Source organism: Momordica charantia, assembly GCF_013281855.1.
Source record: "Momordica charantia cultivar OHB3-1 chromosome 2 unlocalized genomic scaffold, Mcharantia_2.0 BLBB01000002.1, whole genome shotgun sequence".
In the NCBI taxonomy this organism is placed as follows: Eukaryota; Viridiplantae; Streptophyta; class Magnoliopsida; order Cucurbitales; family Cucurbitaceae; genus Momordica; species Momordica charantia.
Genome location: NW_028275160.1, coordinates 15235957 through 15261244, shown reverse-complemented (window position 1 = coordinate 15261244; position 25288 = coordinate 15235957). Strand labels below are relative to the sequence as shown.

Below are 25288 nucleotides of genomic sequence, written 5' to 3'. Positions count from 1 at the left end.
TGATGAAGACATAAGTAATGAAAATCCTTTTTCACGATAAGCTTATGGACTTCTATAATGAAATTAAATATGAATTCGAAAAATTAAGCTCTAAATACATGACTCTTTCAAAAGAAAACATTAAACTTGTAACGCCCCGAGTCCCTCAGGTTAGTTAGTCTCGAATTAGGAGATTTTCATTTAATTTTAAATTAAACTTTAATTAAATTTATGTATATCGTGTTTCGCGTGATTGGTTTTATCTTAGGTTCGGACGCGTTTTCTTCTTTTGGACTTGTTTATGTTGGGCTTTTAGTGGGTTGATTTGGTTTTAAAACAAAGGAAAAGAAAATTAATAAAAAAAAAAACCCTAAGTTCACTTTCTCCCTCTCCCTCTTTCTCGTGTTGCTCCAGCCGCTCAGCCCCCCCCCCCATTTTTTCGTTAACCTTCACGCCGGCGACCAGCACAGCAGCGACTCCTCGGATCGGCTGCGACGACTGCAACACCCAGTTGCAGCGCGGCGTTTTCCGGTGGATTTCACGGCGGGCCGACTTCGGCAGCGAACGACGTTACTTCGTCGTGCGGCGGCGCGCAACGACTCCGGCGGAGACCCATGAACGGCGGCGCAACCTTTCTGCCTCGTGCGGTGGCGCGACGTTACTTTGCCAACGGCGAAGTCCTGCGGCGGTGAGAACAGGACCAGATCTGCAATCGAGCTCAGATCCCTTCCCTTTCCGACTACTTTTGGCACTCATCTGGCCTTAACCCGAGAGGTTTCAGTAAGCCGCCCAGCCCCCATTTTCCGATAACCCCCACGCCGGCGACCAGAACAGCGGCGACATTCCTCAGATCGGTGATAAAACGCAAACTGTAGTGTTTGTGGCGTTTGGCTATTACCCACGTCCGTTCGAAGCCCGATTTAGGCTACCCACACCTTGGCGAGCTAGATCTAAGTTACCCACACCTATACGAAGTTGATTTTGCGGTAATGAGTCATTTGAACCCTCTTAGAATTGATTTCGAAGGCTGAATCGTATATGTAACTTGTTTCTTTTTCTATTTTAGTGCCTAGGTGTGAGATCGACGCAAAACTTAGGGGTGCGGTTGTGTGTAAGTAGACAAGAGCGTGTGCGTGCGTTAATGTGTGTTAGTTGGTTTCTAATGTGCTGTTTTGTGATGTTTAATATTGTTTTTGATACGCTATTGTGTTAGGTAACTCTCGGTTGTGTTAATCTGTATACTTGGTGTAGTGTTGAATATTCGTCTGTGATAATGGTGGAATTTTGCCTTGTTAAACTGCTGAGAATTGTTGTGGGATTATGTGTGTTTACAAAGGATGCTCGTTAAAATGGAATTATTGCGATTATGCTTTCTTATGATGTGGGCGTGCTAGTATTGTTTATATAAATGTTTCTTTATGATGTGAGCGTGCTGGTTGAGCATTTATAAACGTTTTTTTTATGATGCGAGCATGTTGGTCTGAGTCATATTATTTTCTTATGAGATGTGGGTGTAATAGAAGCATATTTTCGGACCCTGTTCGCAGGCTAGGGGTTGTTGTGGAGTTGGTTATGATAAGGAACGTTGGGTTCTTGGGGAAAGTGAATGGGTGACTGTCAGAGCCTCGGGTATAAATGGTCGGGGACTGATACGTCACTGATTGAGTATCGAGGCCTCGGGTAAAAATGATCGAGGGTCGACACACCAACGTTGGATAAAGATGAGTGTCGAGGCCTTGGGTAAAAATGGTCGAGGGTCTATGCGAGGAGTCTTTTGGAAGGAAAACTGTTGGGGCCTTGGGTAAAACTGGTCAAGGACCGATAAATGATGAAGTCATCGGGGCCTTGGGTAAAAATGGTCGAGGGTCGATGCAGCAGTGTCGGGGCTCTGGGTAAAAATGGTCAAGGGCCGACTCTACTCGAAAGAGTTAGCTTTGGAAAGCTAGGATAGCTGTGATAAGCGTAGAGGTGCGTGAGATGTTAGGGAAGCTCGAGGTTCGCAGCTAAATTGTTCGTGGTTGTGGTTATCGCCGGATCTTATAGAGCGTGTCTATGTTTGATTGCATAATGTGATGAAGAGCGTGACTATGAATGTTTCATGATTTTTTTTTGAGCATGATGTTTGTGTGTTGTTGGTGAGGGCTACTTACGGAGTATATTTTATGTACTCACCCCCCCTCTACAATTATTGTTTCAGGCGGAGGATTCGTTGACGACCATGGTGATGAAGCGGAGGAGACATAACGAGCGAGGACCATAGGCTGCGTAGTTACTCTTGTTTAGCTTAGGGTTAGATGGTTAAAACTTTATGGCTTGGTCAATAAACTACTTGTTCTTATTTGAATAATTAGGAGGTTCCCACTCGTTGTCTACTTAATTTCGGGATAGGTGTTTATTTTAGTTTTCTTCCATTCATTAAGTTTGCCTAGATGGAATAATGAAATTGCCTCATGGGGTTGTCCGCGTATGATGTTTGACTGATATTCTATAGGGTTGATCCGTTGGTAAATTGATGGGAGTTGAAGTTTTATTTTATATAATTATTTCACAGGGAGTTGCTATCTCGTGTTTGGAGTTAAGGTTAGACAGGTGGGTAGTTAACGTGACCTAGAAGCGTGTGGAACGTTCTGAGGCGTTACAATTGGTATCAGAGCGGAGTTGTTCCTGTAGACTGTCCTAGAATCTAGGTCGATAGTGTATGGTCCTTGTCAGTCTCGTCGTCATCACCAGGTACGTTTCCTAGTTTTGTTTGTTCGATCATGAATGCCTTACATTGCTTATGGTTGAGATATCATTGTTGTCTGATATTAGATAAGTTAGCGTGCTTCCTTGGTTTATTATATAGACTTACTTGAACTTTGCGCTTGTGTTGTGACCCGGTTAGTGCGATAATGACCTTGGTGCTCTGTTCTTTTAGACAATGGCTTTCCGACGGAACACGAGAGCTCACAACTACGAGGATCCGAATCCTAGGGGTGAGGGCGCAGCGGACCCAAATGTTCCTCCGGTAGTTCCTGGAGGGGTAGCACCCCCGGTCCCTCAGGCAGCTCCTCAGGGAATTCCCCAGGTGATTCCCCAGGTGGCGTTGCTAGCTGAGGCATTGCAGGTACTACTAAATAATGCGAATGGAGCCGGTGGAGCTCAAGTGCTGCAGCCTCGCCGGGCACAAATTCTGCAAGATGAGGTTCAGTTTATCAGGGATTTCAAACGCTTTGGGCCACCCATTTTCAACGGGGTGAGTGAGAGGCCTACTGCGGCCGAGGAATGGGTCAGGGAGTTGGAAGCCCTTTATGTGTATTTGGGATGCACCGACGATTTCAAGGTCCGGGGAGCAGTTTTTATGCTTCGGGGAGAAGCAGTAAATTGGTGGGAGTCGGTGGCGGCAGCGGAGGATCACGCCAACGTACCCGTCACGTGGGTAAGATTTAAGGACCTACTTTATGAGTACTATTTCCCCGTGACTGTCAGGAATGAAAAACAGGCAGTGTTTCTCCGTCTCACTCAAGGGAGCCTGACCGTGGCCCAATACGAAAGGAATTTCACTGAGCTGTCCCGTTTTGGAATGCAATATATTCCTACTGAGCAATTAAAGATTGACAAGTTCATTGACGGTTTGTGTAGGGAGATCAAGGGGCTACTTGTTCTCAAGGAACCAACTACATACGCAGCGGCAGTCAGGTGTGCGTTGGTTATGGACAAATGTCTCGAGGAGCCTCAGTCTCAGCAGGTAATAGGCTCCAGCTCGGGGGTCAAGAGGAAATTTGCGTCGTTCTCCTCGAGTCAATCCTCAAGAGGATACCAGCACCATGTGCAAAGACAGACTGCTCCTCCGGTGTGCCCCTCTTGTAAGAAGAACCATGCTGGGCCATGTTGGTTGGGAAAAAGAATATGTTTCAGGTGCCAGAAGGAAGGACATTTCGCAAGGGAGTGTCCGATGACCGGCTCGAATTCCCAAGCGTTAGGCCAGAAGACCCCTGCGACAACTGCAGCTCAAGGTGAAACCCGGAGGGCACGCGTCTTTGCTCTCACCCGGGGGATGTTGAGCATGTCAAGGCGGTGGTCACAGGTACCTTCTCTCTGTGAGTCTTGAGTTGTGTGTATATGCTTGTACTTTATTGCATGCGTGTTACTTTTGCAGGGACTATTTTAGTGCTTAGTATACCTGCTTACGCATTATTTGACTCTGGATCTAGTCATTCTTTCGTTGCTACTACCTTTGTTCGACACGCGGACCTAGAGCTAGAATCGTTAGGCTTTTTGTTGTCGGTATCCACACCGTCAGGATCTGTGTTGGTTACTAGCCAAGTCGTGAAAGGAGGGCAGCTCTCTTTCGATGGTCAGACCTTAGAAGTAAAGTTAATTCAACTGGATATGCAGGATTTCGATGTGATACTAGGCATGGATTGGTTAGCTGCTAACCGAGCTAATATTAATTGCTCGAAGAAGGAAGTTAGTTTTCGCTTGCCCTCCGGACAAAACTTTACCTTTAAAGGAGTTAAGGCCGGGGTCCCAAGGGTGGTGTCGGCATTGAAGGCCAGCTATCTTCTCCAGCGTGGTGCTTGGGCCTATTTGGCTAGCGTGGTTGATGCAAGGAAGGTTGTGCCAAGCATTGACGCGGTTCGTGTGGTTAACGAGTTCACTGACGTGTTCCCTGAGGATCTTTCCGGTTTGCCTCCGTTTCGTGAAGTGGACTTTATTATAGAGTTGCTGCTAGGGACGACCCCCATCTCGAAAGCACCATATCGAATGGCTCCGGCAGAGTTGAAAGAGCTAAAGTTACAGTTAGAAGAATTACTCGACAAGGGTTTCATCTGCCCGAGCGTGTCCCCTCAGGGTGCGCCCGTGCTATTTGTTGAAAAGAAAAACGGTTCTATGCGACTTTGTATAGACTGCCGGGAACTAAACAAAGTAACGGTTAAGAATAAATATCCCCTACCATGCATTGATGACCTTTTTGATCAGCTTCAGGGAGTGAAAGTGTTCTCGAAGATAGACTTGCGTTCGGGGTACCACCAGTTAAGGTTAAAGGAGGCCGACATTCCAAAGACAGCTTTCAGAACGAGGTATGGGCACTATGAGTTTATCGTGATGTCTTTTGGACTTACAAATGCTCCGGCAGCCTTTATGGATCTAATGAATCGGGTTTTTAGGGATTTTTTGGATTCATTTGTTATTGTGTTTATCGATAACATCCTGATTTACTCCAAGACAGAGGAGTGTCACGAGGAGCATCTCAGGCAGGTTTTGACTACACTACGAGAAAATAAGTTGTATGCAATGTTTTCAAAGTGTGAGTTTTGGCTGGACAAAGTGGCTTTCCTAGGTCACATAGTCACCAGGGATGGCATTGCAGTAGAGCCCGCCAAGGTAGAGGCTGTTAGCAATTGGCCAAGACCTAGTTCAGTTACAGAGATTCGTAGTTTCCTCGGCTTGGCTGGTTACTACAGGAAGGTCATCCAGAATTTCTCTCGTTTAGTGGCACCGTTGACGCAGTTGACTCGTAAGAATGCTACCTTCACTTGGAGCAGCGAGTGTGAGGAGACTTTTCAAGAACTAAATAAGCATTTGGTGCCTGCACCGGTGTTAACTGTCCCCGATGGAATGAGAGGTTTGGTGGTTTACAGTGACGCCTCGCGAAAGGGCTTGGGATGTGTTCTGATGCAACATGGGAAGGTTATAGCTTATGCTTCTCGACAGCTGAAGGTGCATGAGCTTAACTACCCCACTCATGACTTAGAGCTAGCAGCAGTAGTTTTCGCCTTAAAGTTATGGAGGCACTACCTATACGGAGAGAGAATTCAGGTCTTCACTGATCATCAGAGTTTGAAGTACCTTTTCACTCAGAAGGAGCTTAACTTAAGACAGAGACGGTGGCTAGAGTTGGTGAAGGACTATGATTGTGAGATTAGTTACCATCCAGGTAAAGCGAACGTTGTGGCCGATGCTCTTAGTAGAAAGGCGGCAAGTGTGGCATCTTTTGTAGCGGCCTGCAGTCCAATACATAGCGAGTTGGAACGCTCGGAGGTGGAGCTGACAGTGGATGATGTCTCAGCATTGTTGGCCCGACTCTCAGTGGAACCTAGCCTGAGACAGAGGATCATTGTTGCCCAAAAGGAAGATCCTAGTTTGGCCAAAGGCTTTAGTATGGTGGGCCATAGAGATTTCACTCTTTCGGGTGAGGCAGCCTTGCTCTTTCGCGGAAGGTTGTGTGTGCCAAAAGATTTTCCTTTGAGGAAGGACTTACTGGGAGAGGCACACAATGCTCCATTCTCGGTTCATCCAGGAAGCACCAAGATGTATCAAGACCTCAAGAGACATTATTGGTGGCGTAACATGAAGAGAGAAATAGCTCAGTTTGTTAGCAAGTGTTTGACATGCCAGCATGTAAAGGCTTCAAGACAAAGACCTGCTGGATTGCTGCAACCTTTGAGCATACCAGTTTGGAAGTGGGACGATGTGGCTATGGACTTCATTACAGGACTACCAAGGACGGTTAAGGGATTTACTGTGATATGGGTACTTGTAGATCGTTTGACCAAGTCTGCTCACTTTATTCCCGGCAAGGCCACGTATACAGTAGAAAAGTGGGCGGAACTATATTTACAGGAAATTGTCAGGCTCCATGGTATACCTGTATCCATAGTGTCCGATTGCGACCCGCGTTTCACCTCGACTTTTTGGCGAAGTTTACACAAGTCCCTTGGCACTAAGTTGGATTTTAGCACAGCATTTCATCCCCAGACTGATCGTCAAACGGAGAGTTTGAACCAGGTCTTAGAGGACATGCTCAGAGCTTGCATGTTAGACTTTGGTGGTAGTTAGGACAAGTATCTCTACCTAATAGAGTTCGCTTATAATAACAGTTTTCAGGCCATGATTGGAATGACTCCATACGAGGCACTTTATGTGAAGAAGTGTCGGTCTCCGGTTAATTGGGACGAAGTCGGAGAAGGAGTCCTCTTGGGACCGGATTTGGTGCAGGCGACTAACAGTGCCATTCAAAAGATCAGGGGAAGGATGCAAATTGCTCAGAGCCGTCAGAAGAGTTATGCAGACATCAGGCGTAAGGAACTCGAGTTCGTGGTTGGTGAGCGAGTGTTTCTTCGTGTGGCACCCGTGAAGGGACTTTTACGTTTTGGAAAGAAGGGAAAGCTCAGTGCAAGGTTCATTGGGCCTTTTGAGATTTTGGAACGTATTGGCCCAGTCGCGTATAGGTTGGCTTTGCCACCATCGTTGGCTGCGGTTCACAATGTGTTTCACGTGTCCATGCTGAGGAAGTACATTCATGACCCTTCACACGTTTTGGATCCTGAACCATTACAACTAGATGAGTCTTTGTGCTATGAAAAGGTACCTGTCAAAATTTTGGCGAAAGAAACCAAGTTGTTAAGGAACCGAACGATTCACTTGGTTAAGGTTTTATGGAGAAACCACCAAGTGGAAGAAGCTACTTGGGAACGGGAGGACAATATCAAGGCGAGATACCCTGAATTTTTTGAACAGTCAACTTTCGGGGACGAAAGTTTTTTAAGGAGGGGAGTCTGTAACGCCCCGAGTCCCTCAGGTTAGTTAGTCTCGAATTAGAAGATTTTCATTTAATTTTAAATTAAACTTTAATTAAATTCATGTATATCGTGTTTCGCGTGATTGGTTTTATCTTAGGTTGGGACGGGTTTTCTTCTTTTGGACTTGTTTATGTTGGGCTTTTAGTGGGTTGGTTTGGTTTTAAAACAAAGGAAAAGAAAATTAATAAAAAAAAACCCTAAGTTCACTTTCTCCCTCTCCCTCTTTCTCGTGTTGCTCCAGCCGCTCAGCCCCCCCCCCCCCACCATTTTTTCGTTAACCTTCACGCCGGCGACCAGCACAGCGGCGGCTCCTCGGATCGGCGGCGACGACTGCAACACCCAGTGCCAGCGCGACGTTTTCCGGTGGATTTGAAGGCAGGCCAACTTCGACAGCGAACGACGTTACTTCGTCGTGCGGCGGCGCGCAACGACTCCGGCGGAGACCCACGAACGGCGGCGCAACCTTTCTTCCTCGTGCGGCGGCGCGACATTACTTCGCCAACGGCGAAGTCCTGCGGCGGTAAGAACAGGACCAGATCTGCAATCGAGCTCAGATCCCTTCCCTTTCCGACTACTTTTGGCACTCATCCGGCCTTAACTCGAGAGGTTTTAGTAAGCTGCCCAGCCCCCATTTTCCCATAACCCCCACGCCGGCGGCATTCCTCAGATCGGTGATAAAACCCAAACTGCAGTGTTTGTGGCGTTTGGCTATTACCCACATCCGTTCGAAGCCCGATTTAGGCTACCCACACCTTGGCGAGCTAGATCTAAGTTACCCACACCTATACGAAGTCGATTTTGCAGTAATGAGTCATTTGAACCCTCTTAGAATTGATTTCGAAGGCTGAATCGTATATGTAACTTGTTGTTTTTTTTTCTGTTTTAGTGCCTAGGTGTGAGATCGACGCAAAACTTAGGGGTGCGGTTGTGTGTAATTAGACAAAGGGTGTGTGCGTGCATTAATGTGTGTTAGTTGGTTTCTAATGTGTTGTTTTGTGATGTTTAATATTGTTTTTGATACGCTATTGTGTTAGGTAACTCTCGGTTGTGTTAATCTGTATACTTGGTGTAGTGTTGAATATTTGTCGGTGATAATGGTGAAATTTTGCCTTGTTAAACTGCTGAGAATTGTTGTGGGATGATGTGTGTTTACAAAGGATGCTCGTTAAAATGGAATTATTGCGATTATGCTTTCTTATGATGTGGGCGTGCTAGTATAGTTTATATAAATGTTTCTTTATGATGTGAGCGTGCTGGTTGAGCATTTATAAACGTTTTTTTTATGATGCGAGCGTGCTGGTCTGAGTCATATTATTTTCTTATGAGATGTGGGTGTAATAGAAGCATATTTTTGAACCCTATTCGCAGGCTAGGGGTTGTTGTGGAGTTGGTTATGATAAGGAACGTTGGGTTCTTGGGGAAAGTGAATGGGTGAGTGTCAGGGCCTCGGGTATAAATGGTCGGGGGCTGATACGTCACTGATTGAGTATCGAGGCCTCGGGTAAAAACGGTCGAGGGTCGACACACCAACATTGGATAAAGATGAGTGTCGAGGCCTCGGGTAAAAATGGTCGAGGGTCGATGCGAGGAGTCTTTTGGAAGGAAAACTGTTGGGGCCTTGGGTAAAAATGGTCAAGGTCCGATAGATGATGAAGTCATCGGGGCCTTGGGTAAAAATGGTCGAGGGTCGATGCAGCAGTGTCGGGGCTCTGGGTAAAAATGGTCAGGGGCCGACTCTACTTGAAAGAGTTAGCTTTGGAAAGCTAGGATAGCTGTGATAAGCGTAGAGGTGCTTGAGATGTTAGGGAGCCTCGAGGTTCGCAGCTAAATTGTTCGTGGTTGTGGTTATCGCCGGATCTTATAGAGCGTGTCTATGTTTGATTGCATAATGTGATGAAGAGCATGACTATGAATGTTTCATGATTTTTGTTTGAGCATGATGTTTGTTTGTTGTTGGTGAGGGCTACTTACGGAGTATATTTTATATACTCACCCCCCCTCTACAATTATTGTTTCAGGCGGAGGATTCGTTGACGACCATGGTGATGAAGCGGAGGAGACATGACGAGCGAGGACCATAGGCTGCATAGTTACTCTTGTTTAGCTTAGGTTTAGATGGTTAAAACTTTATGGCTTGGTCAACAAACTACTTGTTCTTATTTGAATAATTGGGAGGTTCTCACTCGTTGTCTACTTAATTTCGGGATAGGTGTTTATTTTAGTTTTCTTCCATTCATTGAGTTTGCCTAGTTGGAATAATGAAATTGTCTCATGGGGTTGTTCGCGAATGATGTTTGACTGATATTCTATAGGGTTGATCCATTGGTAAATTGATGGGAGTTCATGTTTTATTTTATATAATTATTTCACAGGGAGTTGCTATCTCGTGTTTGGAGTTAAGGTTAGACAGGTGGATAGTTAACGTGACCTAGAAGCGTGTGGAACGTTTTGGGGCGTTACAAAACTAGTTCATGATAATAACGAGTTATCTAATGAGCTTGATAATGAATGAAGAAAAATAACAAAATTAATTCATCATCTTTAAAATAGGAAAATGAGTTAAATGTTTTAATTGTTGAAAATAAATACTTGATTGATGATAATGCATCTTTAAAACTAAGTGTCAATAATGTTATGAAGCCTGATGACATCGAATATTCACGTGATCAAGAAAACTTTGTTTTGGTAAAATAAAATTTGTTGAACATCATGCTTTTGATACGAATGAACTGAAGCTCTTAAAACTAAGAAAAAATCATTTTAATGATCTTAAGTTGCTAAAGAGTATGCAAAAAAAAATTACTATAGAAACACAAAAGTAGATAAAATAATTGACATCAGCAAACTACTAAATGACAAAAGAAAACTCTACTATGTTGTTGAGATTGTTAACTTCATCTGGTTCCTAAACATTTTTTTTTAATGCTTTGTCTATTATGTATAGTGATGTTTTGTCTGATGTTGGGCCAATATGTGATATACATAAAGGATGAAGTATATATATTTGTGTGCCTATTCATTTTCATACTAAGTTCAAATTTGCCCATAATGCTAGATTTGAGTCTATATGTCATTCCTGTGGAGTTAAAATGTCATATTATTTAGACCAAAGTGCTATAAATTGAAAACTGCACCCAATTATTATGCAAAAAAAGAAATATGTGGTATAATTTTTTATGCTCAAATAAATAATTCTTATATTAAAAAATTTATTGCAGAAGAAAAACTCATATATAATATCTCGTGTTTTTCTTGTGGCAAATTTGGACATAAATCATATACTAGCTATTTGCCTAAATTGAATGTTATGCAAAATGAAACTAGACACAATTGGATTCAAAAAAATGAATTGTACTAACCTACACGGACCAAAAGCATGAGTTCTAAAAATCTCCTTAAATAATTTGTAGGTCGGATAAAAATCGAAAATTTTGAATCATCGCTTAGTTAAAAAGGGAAATTATTAGAAAGGCAACTCTGTAGCTTTTTTTTATACTTCAAAGGAAAAATATATACTTTTAGTCACTCTGTCTATTTCAAAATTAGTACTAAGATTCTTTTATTGATATATTATTATATTGAATATATTATTGCTTATTTCTTTGATGAATATATTGAATTTTTTTAGTTATTATTGCAGCTTAAGTTATAATTTGCTAATAAATTTTGTTCCTAGAGGAGTTTATTTGGTAGTGAGGATTACTTATAGTGTTCATCTTTATTGTGTGAAATTTAAAATATTATTTATTATGATTGTTTGTTTTAACAGTTCAATATATTTTTTAGATATGCCTATTGAGTTAGTTGAATCTCACATTATTAAATTGTTTACTTAACGGACTTTATTTTATCATTATTAGTACTACTGATTTTTAGGATAGTTATTGTGTCTCAACCTTGATAGATAACAGGTTGTGTGCAAGATGAAAAAGAGTATTCCAAGTTCGAATCTATATGGACTTTAAAATACGTTGTGCAAAGCTTTCAATCACATCAATTTTTTGTTTTTTTGTGAAAAAACATATATGTTGGGGTGGTGTTTTGGGTTTGAATATAATACGCTACTGAATAAAAACAACCTTTATACTTCCTGACTTAATGTTGATGTTAATTAAAAAAACAAAATTAGTTCTAAGAATAGTTGTCGATGCTATTTACACATCTAATAACAACTAAGTTCTTGTTCTGCCACAAATTGATTTTAGCTGCTTGAGAACTTGGGTTAAATAACTTGCTCATTTGTCTATAGGTAGTTACAAACCTAAAGAGTACGCGACCAATGCGACCAACTTCTTATTTTATTAGTAAGAGGTCATATGTATGGGTCTTATTTTATGTGCTTGTGTATAAGCTACAATCCCGTATTAACTCCATCAAACCTACTTAAACCTAACATTTTCAGTATTAGGGTCAAGCTATTAGGTTACTTAAACGATCAACTTTAAGAAATCATTTAAAATAACTCATTCAAGGGAGTTAAACAGTAGCAGTGGGTGCTACCTTTAACTTATTACTCGTGTTATTAAGATATAAATAATAATAATAACTAAGGCATTTCACGAGGGATTGTAAAAACCTAGTTTAGCTCATGATGAAAATGCAGAAAACACTTTTAAAGATTCAAGAAATACTTCCCATGGGTTGGAAATAAAATCTTAACAATGGAAATTCGATAAAATAAAGAACCTTAAGTTCTCCTATGATTGACCTTCATCTCTTTCGAACTTGAAGGGAGATCTATCTCGCTAGAACAATGTACGCAATTGGAATCAAGCGAAGTACAATTGAAACGTATAGAGGAAAATGAGAAGATAAAAGTAGAACAACACTTTAAATTAAATAAGATGGAAAAAAATAATAAATAACTAATATAACTCCTAATAACTACTAAAACTCGATGAGAAGTGGATGCAAAAATGGATGTCTTCTTCATGGATTGCTTGGGTATTTTTAAGGGGATGAACTGGTTGGACGGTTGGAGAGAATCAAAGTAAATAGGTGGTTGGGTGCTTGGAGAGACCCAAAATAATTAGGTGTAACTTCAAGATATCTTTGTTGCACATATCATTGACTTCTAATTCATAGTAAAACAACCTACATCAACAACCCTCGACTTAATGAGCCTTCGTGTGCGAAATGACCTCGTTGTCCAACGTTCAAATTTGTCGTTTTAGGAGCTTCTCCGAACTATGCGCCAAGCCCTTTTTTCCTTGGCCAAATTATTCTGTGAACCATTCGTCAAGTGCTACTTGTCTGCTACAACCAAAAAGTTCAAATTTTTCTTGGTCTAAGCTTCCAAAAGTACTCCAAATTATAATGATATGCTATTAACAATATATACCCTAATATGTGCATGTTAGGAACAAAATGAACTAAATGATGCTATTAACAATATATAACCTCAATTAGTGTCTTATGAAGGGCGTCCAAGCTCGATCCCCTGCTACCAATTCCAAGCCATTTTACCATAAAATTACTTTTGTTTCATAAAAAAAAAATTATTTCTAACTCCTCTCTTATTTTAATTCAAAATCTCTTTGATAACATTACAGAATTTGCACCACAGTTAAAAATTATTTCTAACTCCCCTCTTGTCTAAAATTTTTACATTAGGAGATAAGCGCACTTGGCTACTATCATCTGGGTTTCCGGCACACTTTCTCGGCTTTCCCCCACAGCCACATCCAGGGACTCCTTAGATAGTAACTTTGTAACACTCTGAAATCTTATAAAGTATTTTACTATTTGAAATAGTTTGACTAGGGATTGTTTTTTTTAAAAAAAAAAATTCTTTACATATGATTTTATTAGTTTAGTTTGTTTATAAAATAGGTTTGCCTCTAAGAAAATATCAAATAGTTAGACAAGTTTGAATGAGTATATATACTGTATATATATACACTCATTCAAACTTGTCCAACTAATCTATATATATATATAAGAAATGAAAGGAGAAAAAAAAAAACATAAGAACAAAAAGGCTGGTGTGATTTTGAAAAAATAATAATAATATACTAACAAAATAACATTACATTTGCCTTTTAAATTTTAATTTGAAATCCATCAAGTTTCGGGCTGATATGTTGAAGCCAATTATCATCCTCCTTCAAAAACATAGCATTATGCTCTTTTCTTATTCATATACATCTTAAACCGAATCAAGCAAGGGTTAATGTTGTGTAGTCAGCTATAGGAGTTGTCGGTGACGTTTAGCTAATAGTCAGCCCATTCATTCATTCTCCAACCCTTAAGCCGCCAATTTTATTTTTTTTTTTGTTAGTTTTAGGATATGTTTTCTATTGCCATAACCACTTATCTTTTCGGAAAATTAAAAAAAAAATAATCTTAGGAAACGTTAAAATCACTTTAAATTGATTTCTAAGATATCACTTTGTCGGGTCTGTAAGGTGATTACAAACAAAGTCACACCTTGGCTAGGGAAGGGAATGATTATGGGTATATAAGATAGGACAACTATCTCTCTTGGCATGAGACCTTTTGGGTAAAACCAAAAACAAAACCGTGAAGGCTATGTCCAAACGGACAATATCATACAATTTTGGAAATACTTGGGTATTTGGGGTACCATTGTCTTTAACAAGTGGTATCAGAGCCATGGTCTAAACCTAGCTGTGTCGATAAATCCTAAAGTATCGAACAAAGAAGTGATGAGCCTCGGTAGGTGTGGTCATGGTGTAATCCATGGGTGTGCTCTATTAAGGTGTGCCTGGAGCCGTGGATAAGAGCAAGCTCTCGTTTCCGGTCTCCGAGAGTAGACGTATGAGTGACTCTATACTTGAGGGGAGGTTAAGTGGTACTTTGTTCGAGGGGAGGATAGTTAGGTTTGTCAGGTGATTCCAAACAAAGTTCCACGTGGACTAGGGAAGGGAATGACCATGGGTATATAAGATAGAACAATTATCTCCATTGGCATGAGGCCTTTTGGGTGAAACCAAAAGTAAAACCGTGAGGGATATGTCCAAAGCGGACAATATCATACCATTGTGGAGATACTTAGGTATTTGAGGTACCGTTGTCCTTAACACACTTGTATGGTGATTTTAAAAAATCAATTATACTTACATCTCATTTTACAAAATCACTCTCAAACACACCCTTATTATTCTCTCTCGCAACACTCTACATTCTATCGCAAGCCAATCCTTTTAGTTTTCTTCTCTCACGTACATGCGTCTAACTACAATCAAAGAACAAAGAAGAAAACAAATTCCTATTTCGGTAATCCTTATATTAAGAATTATATATATTCAGTTTGATTGAATTTTCTTTGGCTTTAATAAAATTTTGACAAATTGTTTTAAGTTGGGTCAAGAACTTTTGTGGATTGAGTAAATAAACTATTTCAGATTAGCTATTGAGGTTAGTGGCTCTACTTTTGGAATGTCATACGGTTAGGTTGGAAATTTTCTATGATGTTTTGGATGACTCTATGATGGATGTCGTTGACAATGTGAATGTCGTTTATAATTTTTGTGCTTACATAATATTTGATTATGGGACCTCATGTATGATCATGAATGTATGAATGTTTTTTTTTCATAAACGTTTGTGGCGACTACCCTCCTATAATTTTTAAATATATTTGCACAGACTGAGACTAGGATTGAGGAACTAAGGGTGATACTTGGCTTCCCTTTGAGGAATTGATGATAATGTTTTATTTTTATTTACTAATTAATTTAGTATGAACTATTTGGATTTGTTTTTTTTATCGCGATCCAAAATAAATGTTTCAAATTATCGTACAAAATATGGTTTGCTAATTATTATTATTTTTTCTGTGATATTTTAGTGTGAATTTTAAATGTTGAAAACATGCATATAGTAACGTCGACAAATAAAAAAAATGAGATCGTTAAAGTTGGTATAAGAGCGTAAGTTAATGGTTTTGTAAACTTAGTTACATCGTAAACATTAATGTGTCGCCATGGCCGCACATGTAAACACCCTGTAACTGCCAGATATGTATTATGATTTTACATTATTATTGTTGTTTTATTTTAAGAAAAAAGTGTAGCATGCACAAAAATTAGACAATACTATGTTGCCTTGTGATATGTTTGATGCTTTATGGTTGTGACGTTAGACTAAGTTGAACTCTGTTATGGTTATTAGATATTGCCTCCACGTAGAAGAAGGTCTGTGAAACGGGGTGCACTAGGGTATAGCTGCACACCCCAGGACAACAGAGCAACCAGTAGGTCAAACCTCTGGTCAGACACAAATTCCACCAATGGTTCAAACTCCAAGTAAGACAAAGATTCCACCATTGGGCCAAACTTATTGGTAGTCGAGCCTACTATCTCGTTGATGACGACCTTCCGACACTTGTTCAAATGGCAAAAAGCATGTCAATAGAAGCAAATATCTTCAAGATTTTAAGAATTATTTGTTGGAAAAATTAAAAAAATCCTAATTCATAATTATTCTAGAATAAAAGCCATAAAATTTCAGAACAATGAAGACCAAAGATCTAAGTATGGAAGAAAACCAAAATCTATAAAGAGATTAGAATTATCTGGAATCATTAGGTAGATTGACCATGAACTGCAAGAAGTTGTTGTTTATGATCTTCCTCAGCTATGCAACCCATACCAAATATGGGCAATACTTTCGGTTTAACAGAGAACAGGAAGCTCAAGAAGAAAAGTGTATTGGGGACGATAACCATATATTTATAGGTTAATCCTAGAGTTTCCCATAATCCCCTAAGATTAATGAGCGGGTTTCTACTAAGCAAGCCACACCACTAAATGGGAGGTCATGAGACCATAATCAAGATCACTCATATACCCATTAAATAGTCCAAATATAATTGCTCTTTAATTTGTTACCCACATATGAATTAATTATTAAATTAATAATAACAATCTCCCACTTGTGTAACAATTTTCTTTACTAGCAATTATATTAATTTGTTCTTTAGTGCACAACTCAATGCTATTAAAATAAAATTTCCTTTAATAACAATCCGGTCCATCTAGCATATCGATGAGGAACCATAGCGGCTTTTGTCACATGTATAGTAGCGACTCAACATTCAATGATCACCATACCAAATATACTCAATGACATGGATCAAGTGTGGAAGAGCAGCATGAGAATTACATGTAATGTGATCTAAACATTTCTATTCCCAACTGATCCAACTGTATTCTCTAAAGATATCAAAATTTATGCTTTCTAGCTTTATGTTAAACTACATTTAGAAACAAAATCATTCAGAGTTACAAAATAAACCATCTTCTTTATTCTGCAGAAAAGAAAAAGCACATGTCAAATTTAAGACAGCACAAACTCCCACTCAATTGACATAACATAATTTTCACATCTATATGAGCATTATGATTGTAAAACTTTTGTGAAAGTCCTTAATGAGCAGATCCACAATGATGGAGTTGCATTTTTTTAAACAAAGATACTTTGAATTTTCTTTATCAACTAAAGCTTAAATATTCATACAAAAGCTTTTGTTGTTGTAATATGGAAAAATATAAATCTCTGTCCAAACAACCTAATGACAAAATTTGATAACCATATTTTTAAGTTTGTTACCACATGCAAAATGCTAAGAACACAAACTTTAGTGGTGAAAGGGACTAAAGTGACTCTTTACCACGAGATAGTAGTATCCTTTAAACTATTAGTGAATATAGCCTCAAAGGTGGATCTAGATGGCAAATCAAATTATCAAAATCAAATAGCCTTATGATCTCTAATTAATATGATTTTGATGAGTGAGCATGTAACCTTTTGTTAAACACCTTATAACTCTTTAGATCCAATTAAGAGTTGTCAAAAATTGCCTTTCATTCTTGATATGAATACTGCAACAGAAGCATATAGGCTTTAAGGATGAATTTTTTTATTTTACTTTATTATTCAAGGGACCTCTATTGAAAGTGAGCTTGTCTCCACTAGTGATTTCAATATCTGCTAGTGCATAAATTTTTTATGCTAGAGAACTTACAATACCTTTCAACATAATTCTTTTGTGAATTCTCAATGTTACTTGAGTTGATCTTACAATATCATTTTAGAATATAAAAGAGATATTTTCATGCAAATTTTCATCATTTAACAAGTCCTTTATTATGTCACAGACATGTTATATTAAGAAAATAAATGTACTCCCACTAAACATGTAATTCATAATTATTACTCTTATTACCTCCGATATTATATGTGATAATATGACCATGTAATGAAAATTGTGAAATCACAGATAAAAATTCTTCATTGAGATCATAAATGAATATAAACCTTTTGAAACTTTGTGTTACCAGATAAAAAGTCTCCAAAATATACAAGCTTATTGATTTCATAAATGATACAATTAAGAAACCAATCTTTATATTCATCTGACGCAACTCAAAAAAGTTATAAGTATTGTCATTTACTTGAAAGAATTTTTCGAGAAGCCATAGAAAAGATCTCTAAAAATGAATGTCAACCTTAAGAATTAAAACCATAACAACTAAATGAGAATTACATTTGTTAACATTGCCTTTTAAAAGCAATATAACAAAATGTAAAATATCTTCGTTGTTTGTTGTTTCAAGACATTCTTAATGGCATTCATTTTTCCTTTTAAGACATAAGACTTTGTTTGACGGTAGAGAATATACTTTTTTTATCAAACTTTAATCTTTATAATCATATTTCTCATATCTATTCTACTTACTTTAGTGTCATTTTTAACGATGTTGAGATTGTTTTACTAAAATGAGGAGATTTTTTATTACTAATATTGTTATAAAGAGAAAATAACTAAATTTCTCTTAAATACAACATTCTTTACTTTATCTTCCCCCCAAACTCAGCATTCATAAGAAACTTTAAAATCTCATCCACGTCAACTTCATGTGGGAACAAACTTTAGACATTATATATATTGAAAAGACTAGTGAATCTAGAGTGACAACTAAAAGCCTTAAGTCTAAGTCTTGTAAAACCTTGAATTGCAAGTGATTTTAGTTGTTGCTTTATTTCGTACACCACTTAAACCTTTTGTAACAATCTTGACTGCTTTCTCCAAATATCCAAATAGATTGACGGTAAGGAAAAAATTATTTGCCATACTTCGTACCACATCTGTTGAGCTTTGAATCGTTTTATAAGCAACACACATCTCAGGTTTGCCTGAAAATATATATTACTTATTAGCTCTATGTATCCTTAAAGGAATTAGCAAATATCCTAGACCTTATCCTCCCAATCCATCATATTTCGTAATGATTTCATCCACTACGAATTGATATATGATGACTTTTAAGATATCCAGGAATAAAGACCTCTCCTATATGAAATATTGGTGCCCTTAACGAGAGTAAATTTCTTATAACTTTATGCAATATTTTTAAACATTTAAAGAATCTATATTGAATAGGCTATAAATTAATGTTGTAAAATATCAAAGCTCTCAATAGCACCTAATTTGACAATTATTGTTATGTCCCCTTGATCATTCCTAATACAGACTTGAATGTCTATTTAATCTTGAGAACCAACAAGCAATGAATAGAAATACCAAAGTCTATTCAACACATAAGATAGGTATTCATATGCAAGTCTATCTTGTTAAATACCAAAGTGAGAAGTCATATTTTCTTTTTACTTTATGTGGTGGTGTATTTGGACCATATTTTTTCTATATGTTCAAATTCCTCAAAAATATCAATAGATGTCCTAAGCTTGATTCTTGTGTGATTTAGGTGAACATATGTTCCAAATAAACTTTAGTACCAACTTTGATTTCTTTATTTAAGGAAATAAACAATTAATGAGTACAATTTTATCTTTTCTTACTTAACCAATTTTTCTTGAAACGTCAGTTAGAAATTAGGTTATTAAGAGTTCAATATCTACCCTTATAAGTATTATAACCCATTACATACATACTGTATAATGTCTCAAATGGTATCAAATGCAGAAGTAAATCCTTGAATATTTTAAATTTTGTGCATTGAATCATTTAGTATACTCACTAGTCTTCCTTTATTCATCATTAAGACATAGTAAACCGGAAAAATTAAACGTCTATTCCTTGTGTTACAATCCTTATACCTTAAGGAAATTTTTTTAATTATTTCTTCATTAAACATAATCCCTAGGTCACTCACACTTTTCAAGATCCCAATTAAACCTTAGAGGGATATTGATTTGTAAAAGTTGAAGCGTTACCTTTCTTTATCACAAGTTACAAATTCATGCAAACAGGAATAAAAATTATTCTTATATACACAATAAGAGAATTAAATAATATTTAACAATAACACATTCAATAATAAATCATGCTCGAAATTGACCTTAAATATTTATAAAAATACTTTATATTTAAACTTAATTAGGACAATAAGATACCTAGCACAGCATTGGTAGCCTTCATTTGGGCCAACAATATCAACTTGCAAGTAGTACTCTCATGTGATTAAACATTGATAACAAATCCTATTAAGTGAAAGCCTTCCTTTGGATCAAGAATCACTCACATGGCGTAACTTTATATCATCCATGTTTATCACCATCTAACTATATCTGGACTTGTTATTTGGCCAAACTGAAGTCATCTTTTATGCCGACCACAGAGCGCATAAACACACATGCCCACAAACATCTCATAATTTTGAAACTATCAATATGAGAAATCAGAGGCTACTTTGGCAGCTTGTTTCTCAAATCAACACCAACCAAAAGAACCATAAAATTATGCAACATATGTAACTTTAATTATTATTAATTTTATCTTTATGGCAATAAAACAACCAAAATTATTTTCAAAATTAATAATAATATCTTAATTTATATGCATGATTTAATAATGGCAAAAGTCCTCTAAACAATTTATAATCCAGAACGAAAAAAAAAAACTGGATTTTAACAATTCATTCAATAATTGTAAGCGTATTTGTTATTTGGTCAAATTGTGACCTTTCTTTGGACTGATCACAATTTGCATAAATAACAATACTCAAATCTCAAAATTTATTTCTTAATTATTTTTAATAATTTCCACACGAAAATAAAAAACCTAAGTTATTTCCAACGATTAACAATAATATTTTTAAATCAAAACATTCATAGAAAATTAAAAAAATTGTGCCAATTATTGATTAAATTGTTAATTTATTCACCATAATCAACCACCTTTAATTTGCACAACATACTCAGATATTCAGATATCTGAGCATTTAACTATACTCAGATATTCACAACATAATATAAATTGGTAACTAAATAAATAATTATTAAAAATTAAATAAATAACAAAAAAATACATCTGTAACTAAGTTGCAGTGCGCCAAAAGCCACTGCAACATTTCACAAATAGTTGGTGCTAGGGCACTATCTCCTAGCACCTGTCGTTATTTTCAAGCGACACCTTATTGGAGTGCCGCAATTTCTTTAACTTTTCTTTTAATGAAAACTAAAGATTCACCACCACAACTAATTTGTTAATAAAAAAAATGAAACATTCTCAAACTAGTCAGGCATAAATTCGAACAATTTTCAATCAATTAAGAATTTAAATCATGTAAAAATTATTCAACATCTTATCAATCCAAACAATTTTAATAAGATGTTGTTTAAATAAATAAGTTATTAAAAGAATAATACTTGAACTTATCTCTTAAAGATCCAGTAATCATCCATGCAAAATCATGCCCTGATACCACTTGTTGGAAAAATTAAAGAAATCCTAATTCATAATTATTAGAAAATAAAAACCATAAAATTCCATAGCAATGAAGACCAAGGATCTAAGCATGGAAGAAAACCAAAATCTATAAGAGATTAGAATTATGTGGAACCATTAGGTAGATTGACCATGAACTACCATGAACTGTAAAAAGTTGTGGTTTGTGGTCTTCCTCAACTATGCAACCCAGACCAAATATGGCAATACTCTCTGTTTGACGGAGAATAGGAGACTCAAGAAGCATAGTGTATTGTGGACCATAGCCATATATTTATAGGTTAATCCTAGAGTTTCCCGTAATCCCCTAAGATTAATGGGTTGGTTTCTACTCAGCAAGCCACACCACTAAATAGGAAGTCATGAGCCCATAATCAAGATCACTCATATGTCCATTAAATAGCTCAAATATAATTGCTCTTTAATTTCTTACCCACATATGAATTAATTATTAAATTAATTCCAACATTAGTATCCTCGCTCTTTTGATATACTATTTGTAGATTCGACAATGACAGATGCTTGGTTGTCGTAAATAGAGACTATTTTTTGATATACGAGGTGTCCATAGGAACAAGATGTTTAGGGTGCAGTTTTCATGCTGAAAGATATGCCCTTTTCTGGTGGGAGTTTGTAGAGAGGTCTATTGATGTGAATGGACACCCGATCACATAGTTGTGGTTTAAGGATGCTTTCTTCTGGCAGTATTACCTAACGATCTCTCGGTTAAAGAAACAAGCAGAATTTCTAAACCTGATGCAAGGCAATATATCAGTGGATGAATATAAGATGGAAATTCACAAAATTGTGTTGTTTTCCCCTTAAACTAATAGACACATAGGTCAAGAAGATTGAACAATTTTGCATGGGCTTGAAGGACGAGATTCAAGGATTTGTTGTAGCTCTATCTCCACCAGACTATGCCACAACTGTTCGAGCAATAGCATTGATTGACAACGATTCAGCAAGTGGGTTCCAAGTGCCTTGTAGACCAAGATCATCCTCTGGACAGAAGAGGAAATTTGATAACACATCTTCAGACTGCACCGATTTCAGCGTACTTCTAGTAATACGAACTAGGCTAAAGTTTAAAGAAAGCAACCTAACTGACAACATTTCCCTAATTATGAAAAGCCAATATACAGGACTTGTAGGAAACGTCATTAGATGAGATGTTTATCAGGAACTTGAGTATGTTTTAAATGTGGTTAGGTAGAGAACGTGGCATTAAATTTCCCTCAGAGAAATATTGCAGGTGTGCGACCCAACCCTTGAATTCCAATGAGGCAATTATAGAAAATTAAACTTAACACCACATTAATGTATTCGCCACTACACGTCAATGAGCTGAGAACTCAAATTTTGTAGTGACAAGACGTTACATATTCTTGGTCACTATGCGTTGGTATTGTTTGACTCGGGTTCTATACCTTCTTTTATATCTTTTTCATTTGTAAACCAAGCTAAGTCGAAGTTGGAACTATTAAGCCACCATTGCATTTTCGATAATGACAAAGCATACCCTAATAGGAAAACTCGAGCCTTGGCAAGGTCCTTTGCTCGGAAAGGTACATTGGAATATTGGGTCTTAAGAGGCTTGTGCATCGCCGAGCGGGAATTGCGGGGGCATCCTCGACTTGGGAAGAAGCATTGTACCTCAAATTTTCCTAAGGTATGGAATGTCTGAGTGGGAGCCGAGCTCAACTTCTCTGCTCGAGAAGGTGCCTTGGAATATCGGGTCTCCAGAGGCTTATGTATCACCGAGCGGGAGCCACGAGGTTGTCCTCGGCTCGGGATGCGGCCTCGGAACTTCGAGTCTTCCGAAGGCAAAAAAGTGTCCAAGTGCCAGCCACGTGGTGTTTATACGACATGAGGTACCCATTGCCATTTTCGAAGGTACTGAGACTGGAGCTTCGCCTTGAAACACTGCCACTTCGGTATCTCTTTTGTTATTATAACGCATGCATGCCGAGGTTGGTTCATTTGACGGTACGATGCGTTCTTTAACCTCCATTTGGGGAATTATCCATATTGCAAAACGCCACCTGGATCCAATGGTATGTCATTGTTTGTGCGTCATTGTTTGTATGTTATTGTTTGTACATCATTGTTTGTGCGTCCTTGTTTGCGCGTCATGGATTGTACAAATTTTATAATAACTCGAAAACTAACTATAACACGTATGAGACCCTTGGTCCCTCCACAAACTACATTCAGCAATAATCCACAGTTCGATATATAATCTTCTAAATAATTAACACCTTCTATACATAATAAAACTGAAGTGGATATATACTAGTCTCAGTAGTGTATATAACACATACTATTCTTCCCATCTGTCCATAAATGAAACACAAATTGTTTGAAAAAATAAATACAAGACTCTGAAACATTTCAACTTGAACTAGAATATAAAGCAATTGAACTAGAAGTACGAAGCTTAACTCAAAACACAAATAATCAAGTATAAGTACAAATTTCAACATGACCTCTCCACTTTAGAATATAACTCAAAACTAACCAACCAATATATCTCCTTCCAACCTATTGACACAAAATAACCTTAAACTCACAACACAATTATTTAAGAGTAGATCAAACAATTACAAATTCCAACATGACCTCTCTACTTTAGAATAACTCAAAACTAACATGGAAAGCAATAATATACTATATTCAGCAACAATTAAACACTTCTATATTAACACCCTTCCATAAGAACAAATAGGACCGCCCGTCCCTCCAACAAAACTACATTCAACATAACAATCTGAACTTCTATATATTATGAAAAAAACATTCCAACACGTTCAACATTAGTCAAATACTTCTATAATAATCCAAAACTAATTTGTAATGCAATAGAATATATACCATTCAAACTTCTACATATTATAAACAAGATAAAATATTTCAAATCTATTAAGTACTACTATAGAAAGTAGCCTGAACCAAATACTTACATCAAATAAACAAAACTAATAAATCCATAGGTACTACACAAATTTTCCAACAAAAGATGCCCATTCTATTCGAACTTCGTTGATTTCTTCTTGTTGATAGACACTTTTTGTATTAAACTACAAAAAAAATAAATATATAGTACTAATATAAGAACAAATTATATAAACACATAAATGTATATGATAATATGTACAAGTTCAATTATAGGAGTATCAGGGTTTCACACTATTTTTCGTATATACTTTTGCAAATACTACCCACACTCGATAGAACCTAGTTGCCGAGAACACTACATATAGAAAATTTGAAAAATAACATAATTATAAGTTATACAAAGGATTTATTGCAATATTGTTCTGAGTTATGCAAATTTACCTTCACAGGTTTCCAAATTTTTGTACTGCGACATTGTTGAATAGAATGTTTAGCTTGCCACATTTTCAATGATCTAAATAATTTGAAATATTAGAATAATGGATTTCCTTGTTTTTCTCTCGTAGAGTTCTAATGGGGTAATGTTCTATTATCCATCATTTTGGTTAAGATTGCCATGATATTATTTTTTTTCATTTTATTTTCTTTAGTCTTGTTTATATGCTTTTAAAATGGTAAACTAGGGATTATAAACTGTTTTTAGATTGTTCATATATTATATTGTAGACTATTTTTTTTCTTATTCTCTATTGTTATGTTTTTTTTCTCTTTTATCCTTTTAATTTCATTATGCAGTGTGTTATCTAACTATAAAAATAGTTTAGTGGATTTGTGTTATTGGTTGGTATTGAGACACTTTCTTGTTTAGGGACCTTATATCTAATTCATCTGTACTAGTAAGTTATTTTGTTGATCTTAAATTCTACAAACAAGTTTTAGTAAACAGCATGTTCTCATTCATATTTTTCTCTCATAGTAAGCTTTATACTATTTTCTCCATTGTAAATTATGTCTGAATTTTACTTCAAAGGCTTCCATGGAGGTATCCATTCCTCCATCAGCACTCAAGACCGAGTATCCCCACATTTATGTTCATGGGAGGCCTCTATTTCCTTCTCCATTAGAGAAG

The 25288-nt window shown here is 37.1% G+C and overlaps 1 protein-coding gene across 3 annotated transcripts; it reads left to right on the top strand.

Moving 5' to 3' along the window:
* Positions 1-397: 397 nt before the first annotated feature.
* LOC148212887 (uncharacterized) lies at positions 398-9874 on the top strand. Of its 3 annotated transcripts, XM_088120508.1 has the most exons (5): positions 398-965; positions 1046-1090; positions 2177-2268; positions 2897-4045; positions 9563-9874. In XM_088120508.1, exons 4-5 carry the CDS (start codon positions 2900-2902, stop codon positions 9623-9625), a joined length of 1209 nt encoding a protein of 402 aa, XP_087976634.1. In that variant the 5' UTR covers positions 398-965; positions 1046-1090; positions 2177-2268; positions 2897-2899; the 3' UTR covers positions 9626-9874. The 3 variants fall into 3 exon arrangements, with proteins under 3 accessions (XP_087976634.1, XP_087976633.1, XP_087976632.1); XM_088120507.1 differs by lacking the exon at positions 1046-1090; XM_088120506.1 differs by lacking the exon at positions 1046-1090 and having other exon boundaries at positions 2531-4045.
* The last annotated feature ends 15414 nt before the right edge of the window (positions 9875-25288 follow it).